Source organism: Strongylocentrotus purpuratus, unplaced genomic scaffold (genome assembly GCF_000002235.5).
Source record: "Strongylocentrotus purpuratus isolate Spur 01 unplaced genomic scaffold, Spur_5.0 spur5_scaffold_6, whole genome shotgun sequence".
NCBI classification, from domain to species: Eukaryota; Metazoa; Echinodermata; class Echinoidea; order Camarodonta; family Strongylocentrotidae; genus Strongylocentrotus; species Strongylocentrotus purpuratus.
This window is the reverse complement of record NW_022145612.1, coordinates 15665910-15680887: the sequence shown is the minus strand read 5'-3', so window position 1 is coordinate 15680887 and position 14978 is coordinate 15665910. Positions and strand designations below refer to the sequence as shown.

At 36.6% G+C, this 14978-nt stretch overlaps 1 protein-coding gene and 1 long non-coding RNA gene across 8 annotated transcripts in view; both read right to left on the bottom strand.

Moving 5' to 3' along the window:
• The window catches only part of LOC580842 (titin homolog), a 110025-nt gene that overhangs the window by 52417 nt on the left and 42630 nt on the right, over window positions 1-14978 (bottom strand). For 5 of the 7 annotated variants that reach the window (XM_031000128.1, XM_031000129.1, XM_031000130.1 and 2 more), the window contains 4 exons: window positions 8421-8510; window positions 2838-2957; window positions 2138-2212; window positions 1450-1521 (listed from right to left, as the gene is read on the bottom strand). In XM_031000128.1, the coding sequence (XP_030855988.1) occupies window positions 1450-1521; window positions 2138-2212; window positions 2838-2957; window positions 8421-8510 (357 nt within the window). Of the gene's footprint in view, window positions 1-1449; window positions 1522-2137; window positions 2213-2837; window positions 2958-8420; window positions 8511-11413; window positions 11769-14978 lie in introns of those variants that run through there. The other 2 variants (XM_031000132.1, XM_031000134.1) reach the window with 2 other exon arrangements.
• Window positions 10605-11397, bottom strand: LOC115929955. The gene is made up of 2 exons (XR_004066762.1): window positions 11348-11397; window positions 10605-10743 (listed from the first exon to the last, which is right to left on the bottom strand). It is a non-coding gene; the product is annotated as an uncharacterized LOC115929955 (long non-coding RNA).

Genomic DNA, 14978 nt, shown 5'->3' with positions numbered 1-14978 from the left:
ACATCATATCAACAAGTAATACAATTTTGATATAGAAAATAATGCCCTTTTTCTTTCTTTTCATATAAAAATGAGGTGTTCCTGACATATAGGTCAGTATGGATATTGCACATATTTGAATAAGCAATAATAAAATTAATGTCATGTCATAAATATAGTAGAATTGGACTGAGATTTTACTTTACAAAACTTCTTCCTAATAGTATGGATGACATGAGGACATTTCCAATATATAACTTTCATACCATCAAAATTGGCATCACCCATGACATTATAACAATTAGCACTACCCATATTGGTAAATTACTCAATAATTCCAGATTATATTCTTGTTTAAGCATACATTGTCATTGGAAAGTTTTTTTCCAACTCTTTTCTGTCGTGATATTAAAAATAGGATAAATAAATCACGAATGATATCATATTAGAGAAGAGAAAACAATCTTTCTAATGATGTGTACATTATTTTAAAAATATGTTTGGATCATTGATTAATTTTTCTGATAAAATTGGGTTTCCTTTTTTTTCCAGGGACACCCTGCATAACTTCCATGCAAAAATGTTTAAAAAAACAAAGTACAATATCAAATGCATACACAACATGATGAAAATACTTACATGAAATATCAAAAATAAACAAGGGAAACGCTCTCGCCTGCATTACGTAATTTGATATAATGGAAAATGAGGTTGGGACATTATTTATAGGCAGGGTGGCCTCTAAGCAGCCCCTCAAAATGAAATTCTCTGAATATAATCATTATTTTGAAATGAATATTGACTAAGAATCATCAGAATAATTATTTACTATAATTTTAATCAAGATTGATAACTGAAATGATATATAAACAAATACCCCCCCAAAATGATTTATTAATTCTCATATTAAGTTGTGAAAACATAATCCAAGTCTACTGACCTAAAAATGACCTTTGACCTTGTATTTGTGACCTGGAATTAGTGCCATATGATTTGTGATACTTGATTATCCTTGGGTACAAGTTTCATGGAATTTGAACCAACACTTTGAAATTATGCTAGCAGTTCAAAATCTTGATGTTGATGCCACAATAAAGTCTAAGTTTTCACATGGTTGGTGATACTTGACAACCCTTATGTTATAAGTTTCATTGAATAAGAACTTATATTTTCAAAATTTAATTAAAAATTCAAAAAACATAACCTTAGGTCAAGTTTTTAATGTTGACAACGGCGCCGCAGTCACTGGAAAAGCGGCGCCTATGTCTTGCTTTTGCTATGCAGGCGAGACAAAAACAGAACAACCAATGCACAAAGAGTTTTGAAAGAGTAATGTTTTTGACAACGATCACAGAGCTTTAATCTGTCATTTAACCGATGTTGTTTAATTTCACTTTAAGATGGACTTTAAATCACAATTTGAAAAAATAATGGGCTGGATCTGTGATTTAGCTCTGTGATTTTACTTACACCATTTCGCAAACACTGTTTATAGCGGCATTTCTGACGGTGTATACTTTGTCCTCCAAAACGTGGCTTGTCCTGTGGAAATAAAAATCATAAAATCATAAAAGGTTCACTGATTCCTTCATAGTGAACACGACAGTGTTACTAGTATTATCCTTTAATTAGCCACTAAACTGTTCCTTTACAAAAAGACAAATGCGACTGTGTCTCCTTTTATGCCTCCGACATGAATAAGAAATGGATGGAATTATTTGCCATATCACAATGAAAACAAAAGTCTATCTCTTGTAATTCTTGAGATATCGCAATAGCAAGGCTATAACCTACACCAATTACACAATTCCAAAACAAAGATGTACTCTTTCAAACTAAGTGCTTTGTTTGGGATAGGAGAGGAGTGGGGTGGGGAGTGATAAAAACAGTTTTTCTTTCTAAAAATTTCAGAACATAAGAAGTACATTAGGAATCTTCCCAAAAGAGACATTTTATGCTTACCAGTATGGTAACCTTTATGTTAAAATAATGAAGAAACAGTATTTGTGTTGCAACATGAATTCATTGGAACAGTTCCACAAACTAGGAGTCTATATAGTTTAAGATTTCTCAAAGACTATATACGGCTCCTTCAAAGTAAAATGAATATTGCATCGCACATTACTCACTATTTACAAAGTTAATTTCTCAGTCTTACCAAGCAATAGTCACACCTCCCACAATCATTTTGCCTTTGGCACGCTACACATTCTTCACATCTCTTCAAAGATCGCTGGAAATATTGAGAAAAAATACAAAGGAACATTTGCTATCAGACATCAAATACACAATTTCAATTTTTTTCTTTAATACATATAATTTCATCTTCAATGTTTTGCTTATATTGTTATTCTTCAAATGATGTATTTTCAAGAGAGGTGCAATAAATAACTGGAATTTGAATCTGAAAGTATAAGGTGCACTTACAGCGTGTGACACATGAAATAATGAACTACAAAGAAATATCTCAGTCCTCTTGATTTTGGTAAATTTTTTAGAAAGTGATTTTGCTATCAACTCCCAAGAGTTGAGATGGTGGGTACAAGAAATAAAAAATTGTCCCTTATTTTTTATTTATATGCAAATCATACATGCAGATCGTATAGGATCTCAACACCAGAGGGGCGTTTTACAAAACTTGTCATCAGTGACAAATGACAGTTTTTGTATAAGCTACTGAAATCCTGGCTTCTGATTGGTTATCAACATATTTGACACTGAATATTGTCATTTGTCATTGAAAAAAGGCTTTGTGAAAAGGGTCCCAGGTTATAACAAGTTGATGACCTAAATTCTACTTCCAAATTTTGGGACTAACATCTTGTCTGGCCTCAATAGGCTTTTAGTTTTAATAATACCTTTTTCGGTCGTGGCTGGTCATCTTCCTGTGAGCCACTATCCCGAGATGAATCTTCCTCTTTAGATGAATTGTTCTGGGAGCTCTCTGTTCCTTTTCCGTCATCACTCATCTTTTTCGTCTTTCCAAGTCATGGGTAAACAAAAAACAGACAAAATAAGTTAATAAATCAAGTCACATTTAAACTAGGTCGTACATGCTCTGGTGATTTTTGCTCCATGATTTAATGAGATGATGGAGCTCTAGTTAAGATGGATAATAACTTGTGAGCTTTCTCATTCTTTGTATGTCAGTTTTGAAGAATAAAGAGTAACTACTGTGGTTACGTGTATGTATCGTCAGCAAGACCAGACCCTGTAAACGATCATCGGATCGGCCGCCGATATCGATCCGATCAGGGGTGATCGGGGAAAAATTTCCGATCGCCGATCAATTAAAATGATCGGAAAAAAATCGGCAATTTTTTTTTTTTTTTTTTTTTTTTTTTATGACGAAAATTTTCAAGTTTTTGGCTGTCAAATGCTCAAAAAAAGTTCGTGGCTGGGATTATTTTGTCATTTGGAGTTGTTGTAGACAATGATTGTTGATATTTAGTGCCTTTTCATGACTTTGAAATTAATAATATTGGTCTAAGAGCAGAGGCAAAACATGCGGGCCGCCATCTTGGATTATAATGTAGGTTTTTTTTTTTTTTAATGACGAAAATTTTCAAGTTTTTGGCTAACAAATGCTCCAAAAAAGTTCATTGCTGGGATTATTTTGTCATTTGGAGTTGTTGTAGACCATGTTTGTTGATATTTAGTGCCTTTTCATGACTTTGAAATTAATAATATTGGTCTAAGAGCAGAGGCAAAACATGCGGGCCGCCAACTTGGATTATAAAAAAAAAAAAAAAAAAAAAAAATTGGCCGATTTTTTTTGTCGCTCTTCCGATCCGATACCGATCAAAGGTGCGAGGGTGTCGCTCCGATCTTCCGATCCGATCAGAGCCCCAACTTACAGGGTTAGTTAATTCCTTTAAATTTTTTATTGTGACCATGAGCTTTCTCATAGGAGGAAACATTGGTGTACATATAGTGGTCCACCTGCACACCCCTGATCAGTTATACTGGAAGGAGAGATCCAGGGATTACCTACAGTTATTAGATTCGCTTTTTGCCAAATACTTCAATAATAGCTAAAAATATCGCAATCTGTATTGCCGTGCAATGCTAATGTATCCCCCGGCAGTGGCAGCGATTTAGTGTCATCCTTATGTTTGAAGGAGGTACAAAGAGCCCCTCTCCCCTGAAACAAAAGGATGACGTTGAGATCGCCTCTAGTGGCTCGGACTATTGTCCGAGTTGACAAAAGACTTAACTCCGTTTCGCTGACAATCAGCCATGCACAAAGAAAACAAAAGACTTGATGCGTGGTTGATTGTCAACGAATCTGAGTTACCAAGTCTTTTGTCAACTTTGTTTGTTGCTACGGCAGGCAGCCAGTGAAAAAAGAATTTGTTTATTCAATAAAGTTATTCCTGGCTCATTTTTTCCTGATTGAGGTGTCACATGAAACGGCAGAAAATGAAATTTCTAGAAAGGTGATTTTCTCTTTGAAATTTAAATAATGCCTGCCAAATGACTTTTTGGTACCCTCTCTTCAAATATTTTTTAATCACTCATGCATGAAATATACATCATATGAGTTGCATCAAATGAAAGAAGAGGATCTAAGCTTTACAAATATGTGTCAATTATTTATCAGGTGGGCTGTATATCGTACAGACCACCTTATAATTTCGTTAGAATTGCCTTTATTTATTTATTATTAAATATTTTTCTTATTTCTAACCACTTTTTTGTGAACAAGATAACACGAAAATGGCTCAATCAAAATCCTTGAAATTAAGCACATATATGTAAAGACATATGAACAAAGCACAGAAATGTTTTCAACCTTGAACTTGACTGATGACGTCATCTAGGCGCCATTTTGTAAAATTTTACGAAAATCAACTCATGATCATATCTTCATAACCAAAAGGTAATTCTCATTCATATTTATCATGATTAAGGTCAATATCCGTCCGGTTAATTTCAGCTCAAATAATGCGCGCGTGCGCGTACGTCCGCGCGTCAATGCGCGCGCAAAATTTTGAAATGCTCAAAATCGTCTCAAAATCATTTTGCATACGTTTTAGGCCATTCTAAGCATTTTATAAAAAATCGCGCACACGCCCATGCGCGCGCGTTTTCGCGCGTAAAACTATTACATAACATAGAATCGCCATTTTTTTTCTTTTATAATATTCCACATATTTACAAACAAATTGATACCATGTTTGTCTCTTTATGACTATTAATAACGGAATGATCGACCGTTTAACATAAATCTCGGTGCGCGCGAGCTCTTGTAATACATAGCATATATGGGCAAAAACATGCCTATACAAAATCCATTGTAGCTCTTTAGGATGCAAGGTGACCCCAATTTGTTTTCATATTTTGATAGAGTATGATTCGGAGATATTGTTTCATGTCACATTTGACCTTCAATTAACTCATGACGTCATTATAATGGCCTCCGAACTCAAAATTTCAATTTGCATATTATGACGTCAGCATATTTATGGAAAATTGATTGTATCTCTGTAAATAGTGATTGATTTTCTTCTAAATTTTGAAATGTTCTAGCTGAGACAATTTTCTACAAATGAAGTCGTAACAATTGTTAATTTTGACAAAAGCATCATGGCGTATTTTTGTGATTAAAGGAGGCATGTCAATTTTCACATTTTGCGTGTATTCTCTATGGGACATGATTTTTTCTCAAAACTCGATTCTACATTCCCGTCTTTCGCGAGCAATATCTACGTCGTTTTAGCTTCATTTACGCTGAACTTCGAGTATGTTGTAGCTGAGACAAAAAGCTACTCAAATGTACCCTTTATTTTGTCTCAATTTTTTGTTGGATCAGCCCACCTATACTTGTTCCAAACAAGTATTACAAATCTAGTTATAATTGTGATTAAGTTATGATAAAGCATCGATAATTCTCAGTGTATAAAAGAGTACTGTATAAAAGAGGGAACACTGGAGGCAGCATCACCAAAATCTATAGGCTTGTTATAGATTATAACAAAATACAAAATTTGAAAGAAATCTTTCAAGGAATATGACGCGGCGGACGCGATCGCTTCACGTGTCGAAACGGCACGTCTGTGGTGAAAAATTGATGGTACCACACAAGTTTTCAACAACTTCCTCGGCTTCGCACCTGTAAGTCTGGCATGCATGTCCTCTTCTAAGTCTTCCTCTATGAAATGGTCACTTCAAATCACATCATGACAGCTGTGTTTGTTGCTGTATTTAGAGATCTTTTCAACTTCAATCACCGCACCCCATTGCCAACTCTGGGTGTTTTTCCTTGTTAGGAATCAAGGGAAAGTACTTCTCTAGTATTTTCCCAGAGCCATTTTTACAACCCAACAACTGGCAGTACATTACACACATCACTCATATACGCTTCGATATGTGCACTAGTTGTGTGCGCAACAAGGGGTTTTACAGTTACTGAAAGACGTCATTGTGTCGGGGGGTCAGCTGTTCAAGGTCTCTGGTCGCGATGTGTGCGGGGAAGTTCTTACCTAAGCGATTGTATAAAATGCGTATAAACTCTATGGATAATTGGATATCTCTTTGTTTGACGGTTTCTGTATTTCTGTTCGAGTTCAATTATGTTTTTTTTTACATTTTTTTTTGCGCTGAACTTGTTAAAATATGGATGACAAATCAGACGTGTATTGATGATATTAGACTTTGGAATATGCAACAATTTAAGAACTTTGTCAGAGAGAGAAACCTGCCAGTTTCATGTTGGAAAGAAGGGCTCTCAACATTATTCTATGCAGCCAAAGTGTCACCAAACCTTGCTCCTGTAGTCACCACTCAGACCGAAGCTGCGGTGGAGAAGACGACAGAATACGCTGACCTCTTGAAAACAAATACTTGTAATTTGCCCGATCCCAACTCATTACAAAACTGGAGTGGCGAAAAATGGCCTTTGACATGCCAAATACCTCCAAAGTATCGACAATGTTGATTTACGAGCCAGACTGGAGTCAGATTACAAAGATAGAATGTCATATTCCTATTTTGCATCAGGATGGCTGGGGAGGTTAGCATTCATGAAATCGACTCAGATTCAGAATGTTGCTTGTTAAAAGCAAAGTGTAGACCTTCCCAGAGGATCAGGGATACTCCATGGAACCTGTGGGTTGTGATCCACAAGAAGACCGGTCAGGGTGTGCATTGCACTTGTTTTGCCAGGTGAGTACGTACTACGTAGATCATGCCCGGGTAAAATTAGAATAAATTAAAGGGGGGTGTAGCATGGCAAATACTGGTAACCGCCATCTACGACTTTTTGTGGACAACTGATTAACAGTTTTTGGTTTTCCTGTTATTACTGCTAATGGACTCTGAAAGAAGAAAAGGGGCCATTTTTTTTAAAAGTCAGATATTCTTTTAAAGGTATAGACCAGTTCTAGTCATGCAACTGCATTGTGAAAGAAACGTTGTGGAATCGATCTATAAAGGTTTATCATCTAGCATATAAGTATTTGTGTGTACTGCAAGGTTCTGGAATCATCAAAATGATAAGAAATCTGGCCCAGTCTTTGTAAAATTAAGCCTCGTTCAGAAATGCCATTACGAGCTGCTACGAACGCCGTACGAACGATTTTCAGACATTGGAAATTCGGGAAGACAATGGAAAAACAGGGAGATTCGTACAGACCTTTGTGACCGTAGCTTAACAAGCACTGTACACAGAAAGATGTACCGTATTTGACGGCGTAAAGGCCGCAGTAGGTCGGGGTAAATGTAGGGGATACCAAATCTGCCTGCGATACGGTACTAGCTCAAAAATTGATGAAGATTTGCTAAATTACGATCATTTTTGAGGTGAACTTCCTGTGAATTTGGTATCAGTTTGTAGGAAAAATAGTGTTCTACAAGAAAATTATGATTATTTTCTTTGGTCATTTTTTTTCTTTCTTCCACTCTATGAAATGCCTAAGCTGGGGGTGTGGCCTATGCGGCGCTGTGCCAGCAAATACGGTATATGGGACTACCCTATATCTATCCAGTCCGTATAGATATACCAAATATATCTATTAGTAGGCGGTTTCCCAGCAAAATTTGTATCATCACGTATTAGTCAAAACATATTCTTTCACATGATTGGTATTAAGAGCTTTCATCCCCAGCCCTTGCGCAAAAAAAAAAAGGTGAGGGGGGTTTAGCCCCCAAAACACCCTCCCAACCATGCATTTGCGACTGATATAGAGCCCCCAATTCAGTGTTATTGGAGACTTAGAGTTTTCAACATTCTCATTTTTGATCGACTCTGTAGCTTGATTCACACTTTTGTTATTTTGGAAGATGGAATGATTCTTAGAGCAAAGATTGTTCCTCAGTTCCTCTCTTTGAATCAACTAATAAAGGTCATTGAACTAAAATTAACATTGTGACTTTTCATTGGTGATCGAATAGAGATGCGAAGCCTGAGTTGAAAGGTAGGAGGTTTGAAGAAATCTTACCTCCGTCACAGGTTGAACCAGCTGGACAGGTGCACGTACCCGATTTACAAATCTCTGCGTTCTGACAATCCGCGTCATTGGTACAGGTGCCTGTAACGAGCCAATGATAATTGTGAACAAGTATGAGATGGTCTGTATTTAAATTCTATCAATGACAATGAGAACCAGTGGCGGATCCAGGGAGGGGGCTATAGGGCACGGGCCCCTTCCCCTGGAGGAAAAAACAGGTAAAACACGTTAATTATACCTTTATTTGAAGACGGGCCCCCTCCCCTGGTGCTTAACCCTAAAAAGGCTGGGCTATTTGAGGTCTTAGTACGGCCGGGGGGGGGGGGGGGGGGGGGGGGCATTATGGCCCCCCTTAAAGGTAATACAAAGTTTTGGTATTGGGTCATGAATTTGGTTCAAATGAACATATTGGAAGCATATGCGATCTTACAATATTCAGAGATAGTTGTCGCGGTTGAAATCGAATCTAAAATTATGAAATTGTAAATAGTAAACTCTGCATGTTGTATAGCTCCCTCTCAATGTCAATATATTAATTAAGCTATAAAACAATGTTTCTTGACAAAAATCGACCGATTAGCTATTCTCGTTTGGAAATTATATATCACAACTACATTTTCTGAGATTTTCATGGTCGCAGCTACCTTAGCACGGCCGTAGGCGCTATTTGAAATTCATCAAAATTTACCGGGAGCACTGGTAAATTTTTATATTCAATTTTTCTTGAAAACATAAGTTTTTTATTGGCTAAATTTTCTAGTGCTTATAATACATTCACAGGGGCATCCAAATATATCAAAATCGTAAAGATTCACTATCCACCCAATTTCAAAATTTCCCAAAACTGTGTATTACCTTTAAGATCTCGCCCGCAAAAGGGCCGATCGCCGCGAAAATTTGCAAGAATGTTAAGTGAAGTGTATAGAATAATATGATAATTTCAATTTTTTGAAAAATTTACTCATTTGCATTTTTATGGTAATTTATGCAAATAAAGTCATTATTTTTTTACCCATAAATCATCTCTGTACGGGCAACGAAGTCTTGCAAATAATTATTGTTTTTTTATCTCTGTACGGGCAACAAAGTCTTTGTCGATAATTATTGTTTTTAGATCTCTGTAGGGGCAACAAAGTCTTGCCGATAATTATTGTTTTTAGATGTATGTACGGGCAACAATGTCTTGCCAATATTAATTTTTTTAGAACTTAGTACGGGCAACAAGTCTTGCGGATAATTATTGATCTTTGTAGGGGCATCAAAATCTTGCTGATAGGTACCCCTCCTCCCCCCCCCCCCCCCCCCGGATATTTTTCATTTGATAGTTTATACAAATACACCCTTATATTAATCTTAGTAAAAATACAATATTATGAAAGTTTTGTCCGATGTTTTAGGCTTTAGCACAATATTAAAATGACCAAACTTCAACATTCCAAACGTTAAAACACATGTTTTAAACTATTCATTTTATCTCGAAATTAATATGGGTCTTGAAACTAGAGATCACACTTCTTACTACAACTTGTCTGCTTTGGCACATACCCATCCCTTCAAGGATTTTACAGTGAGGAAATAAATGCGTATGTCCCATTTGCAGGCCCCAAAAAATGAAAAGGTTAAATTTTAACAGCATTTGAAAGATAATACTAATTTAGAACTTCCCTAAAAAAGGTGAGGCTTGAAAATGTCTTTAAGTGGGAAAATAATGACTATTAGTTGTCAAATCGACTTAGGAGCTATAGAGCCAATAAGTAATAGTCTTGATTATCAGACCATTGTACCGAATGGTCATACATTTTATGCTGCGCAAAGATTCAATCAATTCTCGCTACCCTAAATAGGTACGAAAATCTCGAAATTCGCGAGACGAGGTAATTTTCACTCTCTCGGGTCGTCACTACAACTTCCGGTATAGAGTCCCATCCCGCTGGCGCTAGCGCCTGTGTTCGCTGTGCAGAGTTTTCACGCACGCTAAAATCGATGCCAATCAGTGTAATTTGTACAGATTATAATATATGCATTAAATTTTGTTTGTTTTTATTCAATTTGAATATACAATAAAAAGCAAAAAATAGTTTAGACCCTACAGGAAAGATTTTATTTTTATTCATTTTTTTTTTCTGTTAATCTAAAAGTAAAAAAAAATAATTGTCTTAAAATTGTGCATGTAGCGACCAGCGTCACAATCACGAGCAGACGATACAGTAAACAGTGTAGAGACAACACTCAGTTCATGTATTTCTCGTCGACCACAAAATGGATAAAAAAACAGTTTCGGAACTTAAAAAAATCTTAACGGACAGAGGAATACCTAGACCGAATTTTCCGTCTCTTTCGTTCGTTAGCCTCTTATTGGGGTAGGGTCGGCTCTCTCTTTAGAGACGGAAGCCGTTTATACACATGTCCTTGCTAACGCCACGGCCAGTTCTGGTCGTAGCGTTTTGCCCCCAAAATCCCCCAAAATGTCATTTTACCTCGAGCATGTTATATTGTAAATTAGGCCTAGGCTATAATAAATCAGTTCCACTTACCAACTTGACTGAAATAATCAGTTTAATAGTCCCTTTTTAGGAAATTATGGGTCAAAATCGAAATCCATTTTGAAAATCTTTTTCAACATGGATTCCGATTTTGACCCATAATTTCCTAAAAAGGGACTATTAAACTGATTATTTCAGTCAAGTTGGTAAGTGGAACTGATTTATTATAGCCTCTAGGCCTAATTTACAATATAACATGCTCGAGGTAAAATGACATTTTGGGGGATTTGGGGGGCAAAACGCTACGACCAGAACTGGCCGTGGCGTTAGCAAGGACATGTGTATAAACGGCTTCCGTCTCTAAAGAGAGAGCCGACCCTACCCCAATAAGAGGCTAACGAACGAAAGAGACGGAAAATTCGGTCTAAGGAATACCATGCAATGGAAAGCTTCGGGCAGAATTAGTGACTTTAGCACAAAAGGCCGTTATAAAAACTCTACCGTGAAAGAGAGGGTTGTGATCACGAACTTTCCGTCCATCTTGTCAATAGCTGTGGTGGGACGTTCTTCTCCAATGAGACCAAAATTATTCCAGAAAAAGTATTTGGGATAGCCTTTGGCATAACCATCTGGATCAATCTGCTCCTTATCGAAATGTCTCGAACAAAGCCGCGATTTTTTGGTCAAATTCACTTTGTCCTTGCGGCGAATCAAGCGCAGCCATGTCGCTCGTGTTCCAGCTTCGGTGGGAAATTTCACCCAAGTCACGGCCTTCATCCACCCCCATTTTTCAGGGTTCTTACGCTTGGAATCATGAGCCCAGCACTGTGCAGCCTCACAAAAGAAAACCATCGTCACTGATGTCAAAAGACGCAAAAAACAACGAATGAAATGTTCAAATAAACGTTGAAATATTTGCGAAAAAAAAACAAGACCGAGCAGACGACATATTCGGTGCATACACGTTGTGTGGCGACGGCGTTTTACGTTTGCGCTATCGCGCCTAGTAATATCAACGAACTCAAACCAAGTAGAAGGATTGTGTCCGTTCACGTTTCACGCAGCGCAATGGCACCGCTCGAGTGCGCCCGCCGCCATTTTGCGTACGTATTGTGTACAAGCTCCTATTGCAATTGGAGGAAGGGACGTCCAGAAACCAGGGTTTTATTGTTAGTTTTGGTGAAAAATATCTTTACATATATTGTTTATGCCCTTTTCCAAGTCCCATACAGATGTTTGATGACTTGAATATTGGAATAAGAGCGGCAGCTTGGACAGTAGGGGAGTTGAAATTTTAGGGGTTTTTTTGCATAAAGACTAAAAGAGCTAGACTATTTGTTAAATATCATTTGTGGTATTAGGCTAGTTTTGTCTCTTTCTGTGATAGAAAGAATATATCAAATTATTTAGGCTCTATCTATATAAATCACTCCCACTTTCTCTTTACACACACTCGTAAATTCTCAGTCTTTGTGTTTCTCTTCCCACTCCCCCTCTCTCTATCCCCTTCTCTCCCTCCCTTTCTTTTCTTTCACACTCCCCCTCTCCCCTTCTTTCTCTCTACCCCTTTCTCTACTCCTCTCTCTTTCTCTCTATCCCCTTCTCTCTCTCCCTCTCTTTTTCTTTCACTCTCCCTTTCTTTCTCTCTTTCTCTCTATCCCCTTCTCTTTTTCTCTCCCCCTTTTTCTTTCACTCTCCCCTCTCTCTTTTTGTCTCTCTCCCCTCTCTCTTTCTCTATCCCTTTGATTCTTGGCACTGCAGAAGTAGGCCCACTGAATATTAATATTATTTCTTTTCTTTCCCTTGGGAGGCTACCATTTAGCTGCCAGATATTATTTTCATCCCATATAGGCATATTAAAGATTTGTCTAAGAAGTGTTAAGTAATGACACATTGTGGCAACTATTCACATGTCTTTCCACATAATTGTGAATACTTTCATCTTTATTAAGTTTTTTTTTTAACCTTGGCATTGCGCTATGTATTACATGAATGTATACAGTACATATCAAAACATCCATGAACTATTGCAATGGTGGATATGAAGAAAAAAATCCTCAATGGTGTGGAAAAAACGTTCCTCAAGCAAGCAATCATGGCACATTATGTTTATACCGGCACATTTCTTATTCATTTTAACACACAGAGAATTAATCACATGTACATTTGCATTTGACTGACTACAATGTACAAAAGGCAAGATTTTCTCCCTTTTAGCACTCAAAACTTGAACATACTTCATTAAAAAACTAGACATCAACAAGATATAATACATATGAATCAGTATTTCCCTCTTTTTGGTTTGTTCATGAAGCAATGTATGGATTCATCTGATTTCAGTGAAAACTTTTAAAACAGATTTTTACTCTAGATGAAAGTTGCAACTTTCATTTAGCTCAAGCTCTTTCAGTTGGTAAACATGGATACAACCATTGCAACTACAGTTTGAATTCAATAGTGTAGAATAGATGACACTACACATTGAACAATAAAATCATTGGACAATATTTTATAACAAAACAGGGATCGTTTGCATACACCGTAAACCTCTGTATACAGATTTTCATACAACATAATGAGTGACTTCCTTATCTAATTTGACGAAACAATTTGTTTGTACAAACATGTATGTGGCACTATGCCATGATCACCGAATACATTATCCATTATCAAGAAACATACGCACAATAATTTGTAAATAGCTTTGGGAACCATAAGTGATCAGAGTCAAGTTAAAAATACAAAATTTAAAGAAAATCCCTTTCCCTGAAACACGTTGACAATAATCCAGTTGTTTTTTTATTTCTTTGATGCCTCTTTCGCAAATTCTAATCTCAAATCTAATTTATGCAATCAGATTCAAACTATACCTAAACCTGTCAGACAGAAGACAGGCTAGTGTCAATAATAGAATCACACAATTCCTTTCTCTCTGGGTAAGCCTAGATGTATAAAACACAAAATAGACCAATAGGGCAAACATTGTAATAAATATCGTATACTATATTATCCCTGTAGTGCACATTCTGTCATTTCAGTGGGAAGGAGAAGATGAAATAGTCTGTTTGAATTAGTATATTTATTTCATGAATGGTGAAATATTATTTAAAAAAATACACATAAATAAGATTGACCAATTTTTTACCCTTTTACAGCAGAAATTCCCAAATATTTCAAAATGTATAATTATGTCTTTAAAGATATACATGTACCAGAATAATGGGAGCTTCGCAAAATATTGCCTGGTGTTTTTTTTTTGTCTTGATTTGTATTTCAAGTGCTGTGCTTTACTAGGCCATATGAAATCACTACATAATCTACACATATTCATCTGAGGAGTAAGTTTTAGAGGACGTAGGAAGGTTCATGCAGGTAGCTTCTTTAACTGCCATGACTGACAGGTCGTAACTTTCACAATGACCAACTTTGATGAGTAAAATTTCTTGTGTTTTACAACAATTTAAATGTCCAAAATTAAGGTGTAAATTTTGAGTAAATTCCAGTAAATTTCTTACAATAATGCTTGAAAGTCTGACGACTCACGGGAAATTGTGTCACTATTAATACCAGCGCCACGATGCAACATGTTCATAAGTTCAAGTTAATCTTCAAAGTAACTTGAACCAAGTTTCACCAAGTCAAACAAAGAAAGTGACCTGCTTATGCCCCAATGATTCCCCCCCCCCAAAAAAAAAAAACACAAAACAGTAGGCCTACAGTATTCTCTGGATATCATGTATTCGATATTATCGGTTTGTAATACTTTGCAGCTCTGTGGAATTCAATATTTTTGATAGTTCATAGCCGATGTCATTGAACTCGAGCAAAAACAGTTCACAAACATGGAAATGAATAGATGGGACCGATGTACAAATACACGCTTTAGTCTGTGGCTTTCTGCGTTCGGATTATCATGCAAAACTTTTATTTTGCCATGTTTTTAATGAAGTGATCACTTAACTATGAAAGGTAATTCCAGAGCCTCTTTTAAGGCGATTGGTGCAGTTGAAAGCTGCACAATATGGCATTTTGCAGACGAAAGTTGAGCATACACATAGCACGTAGT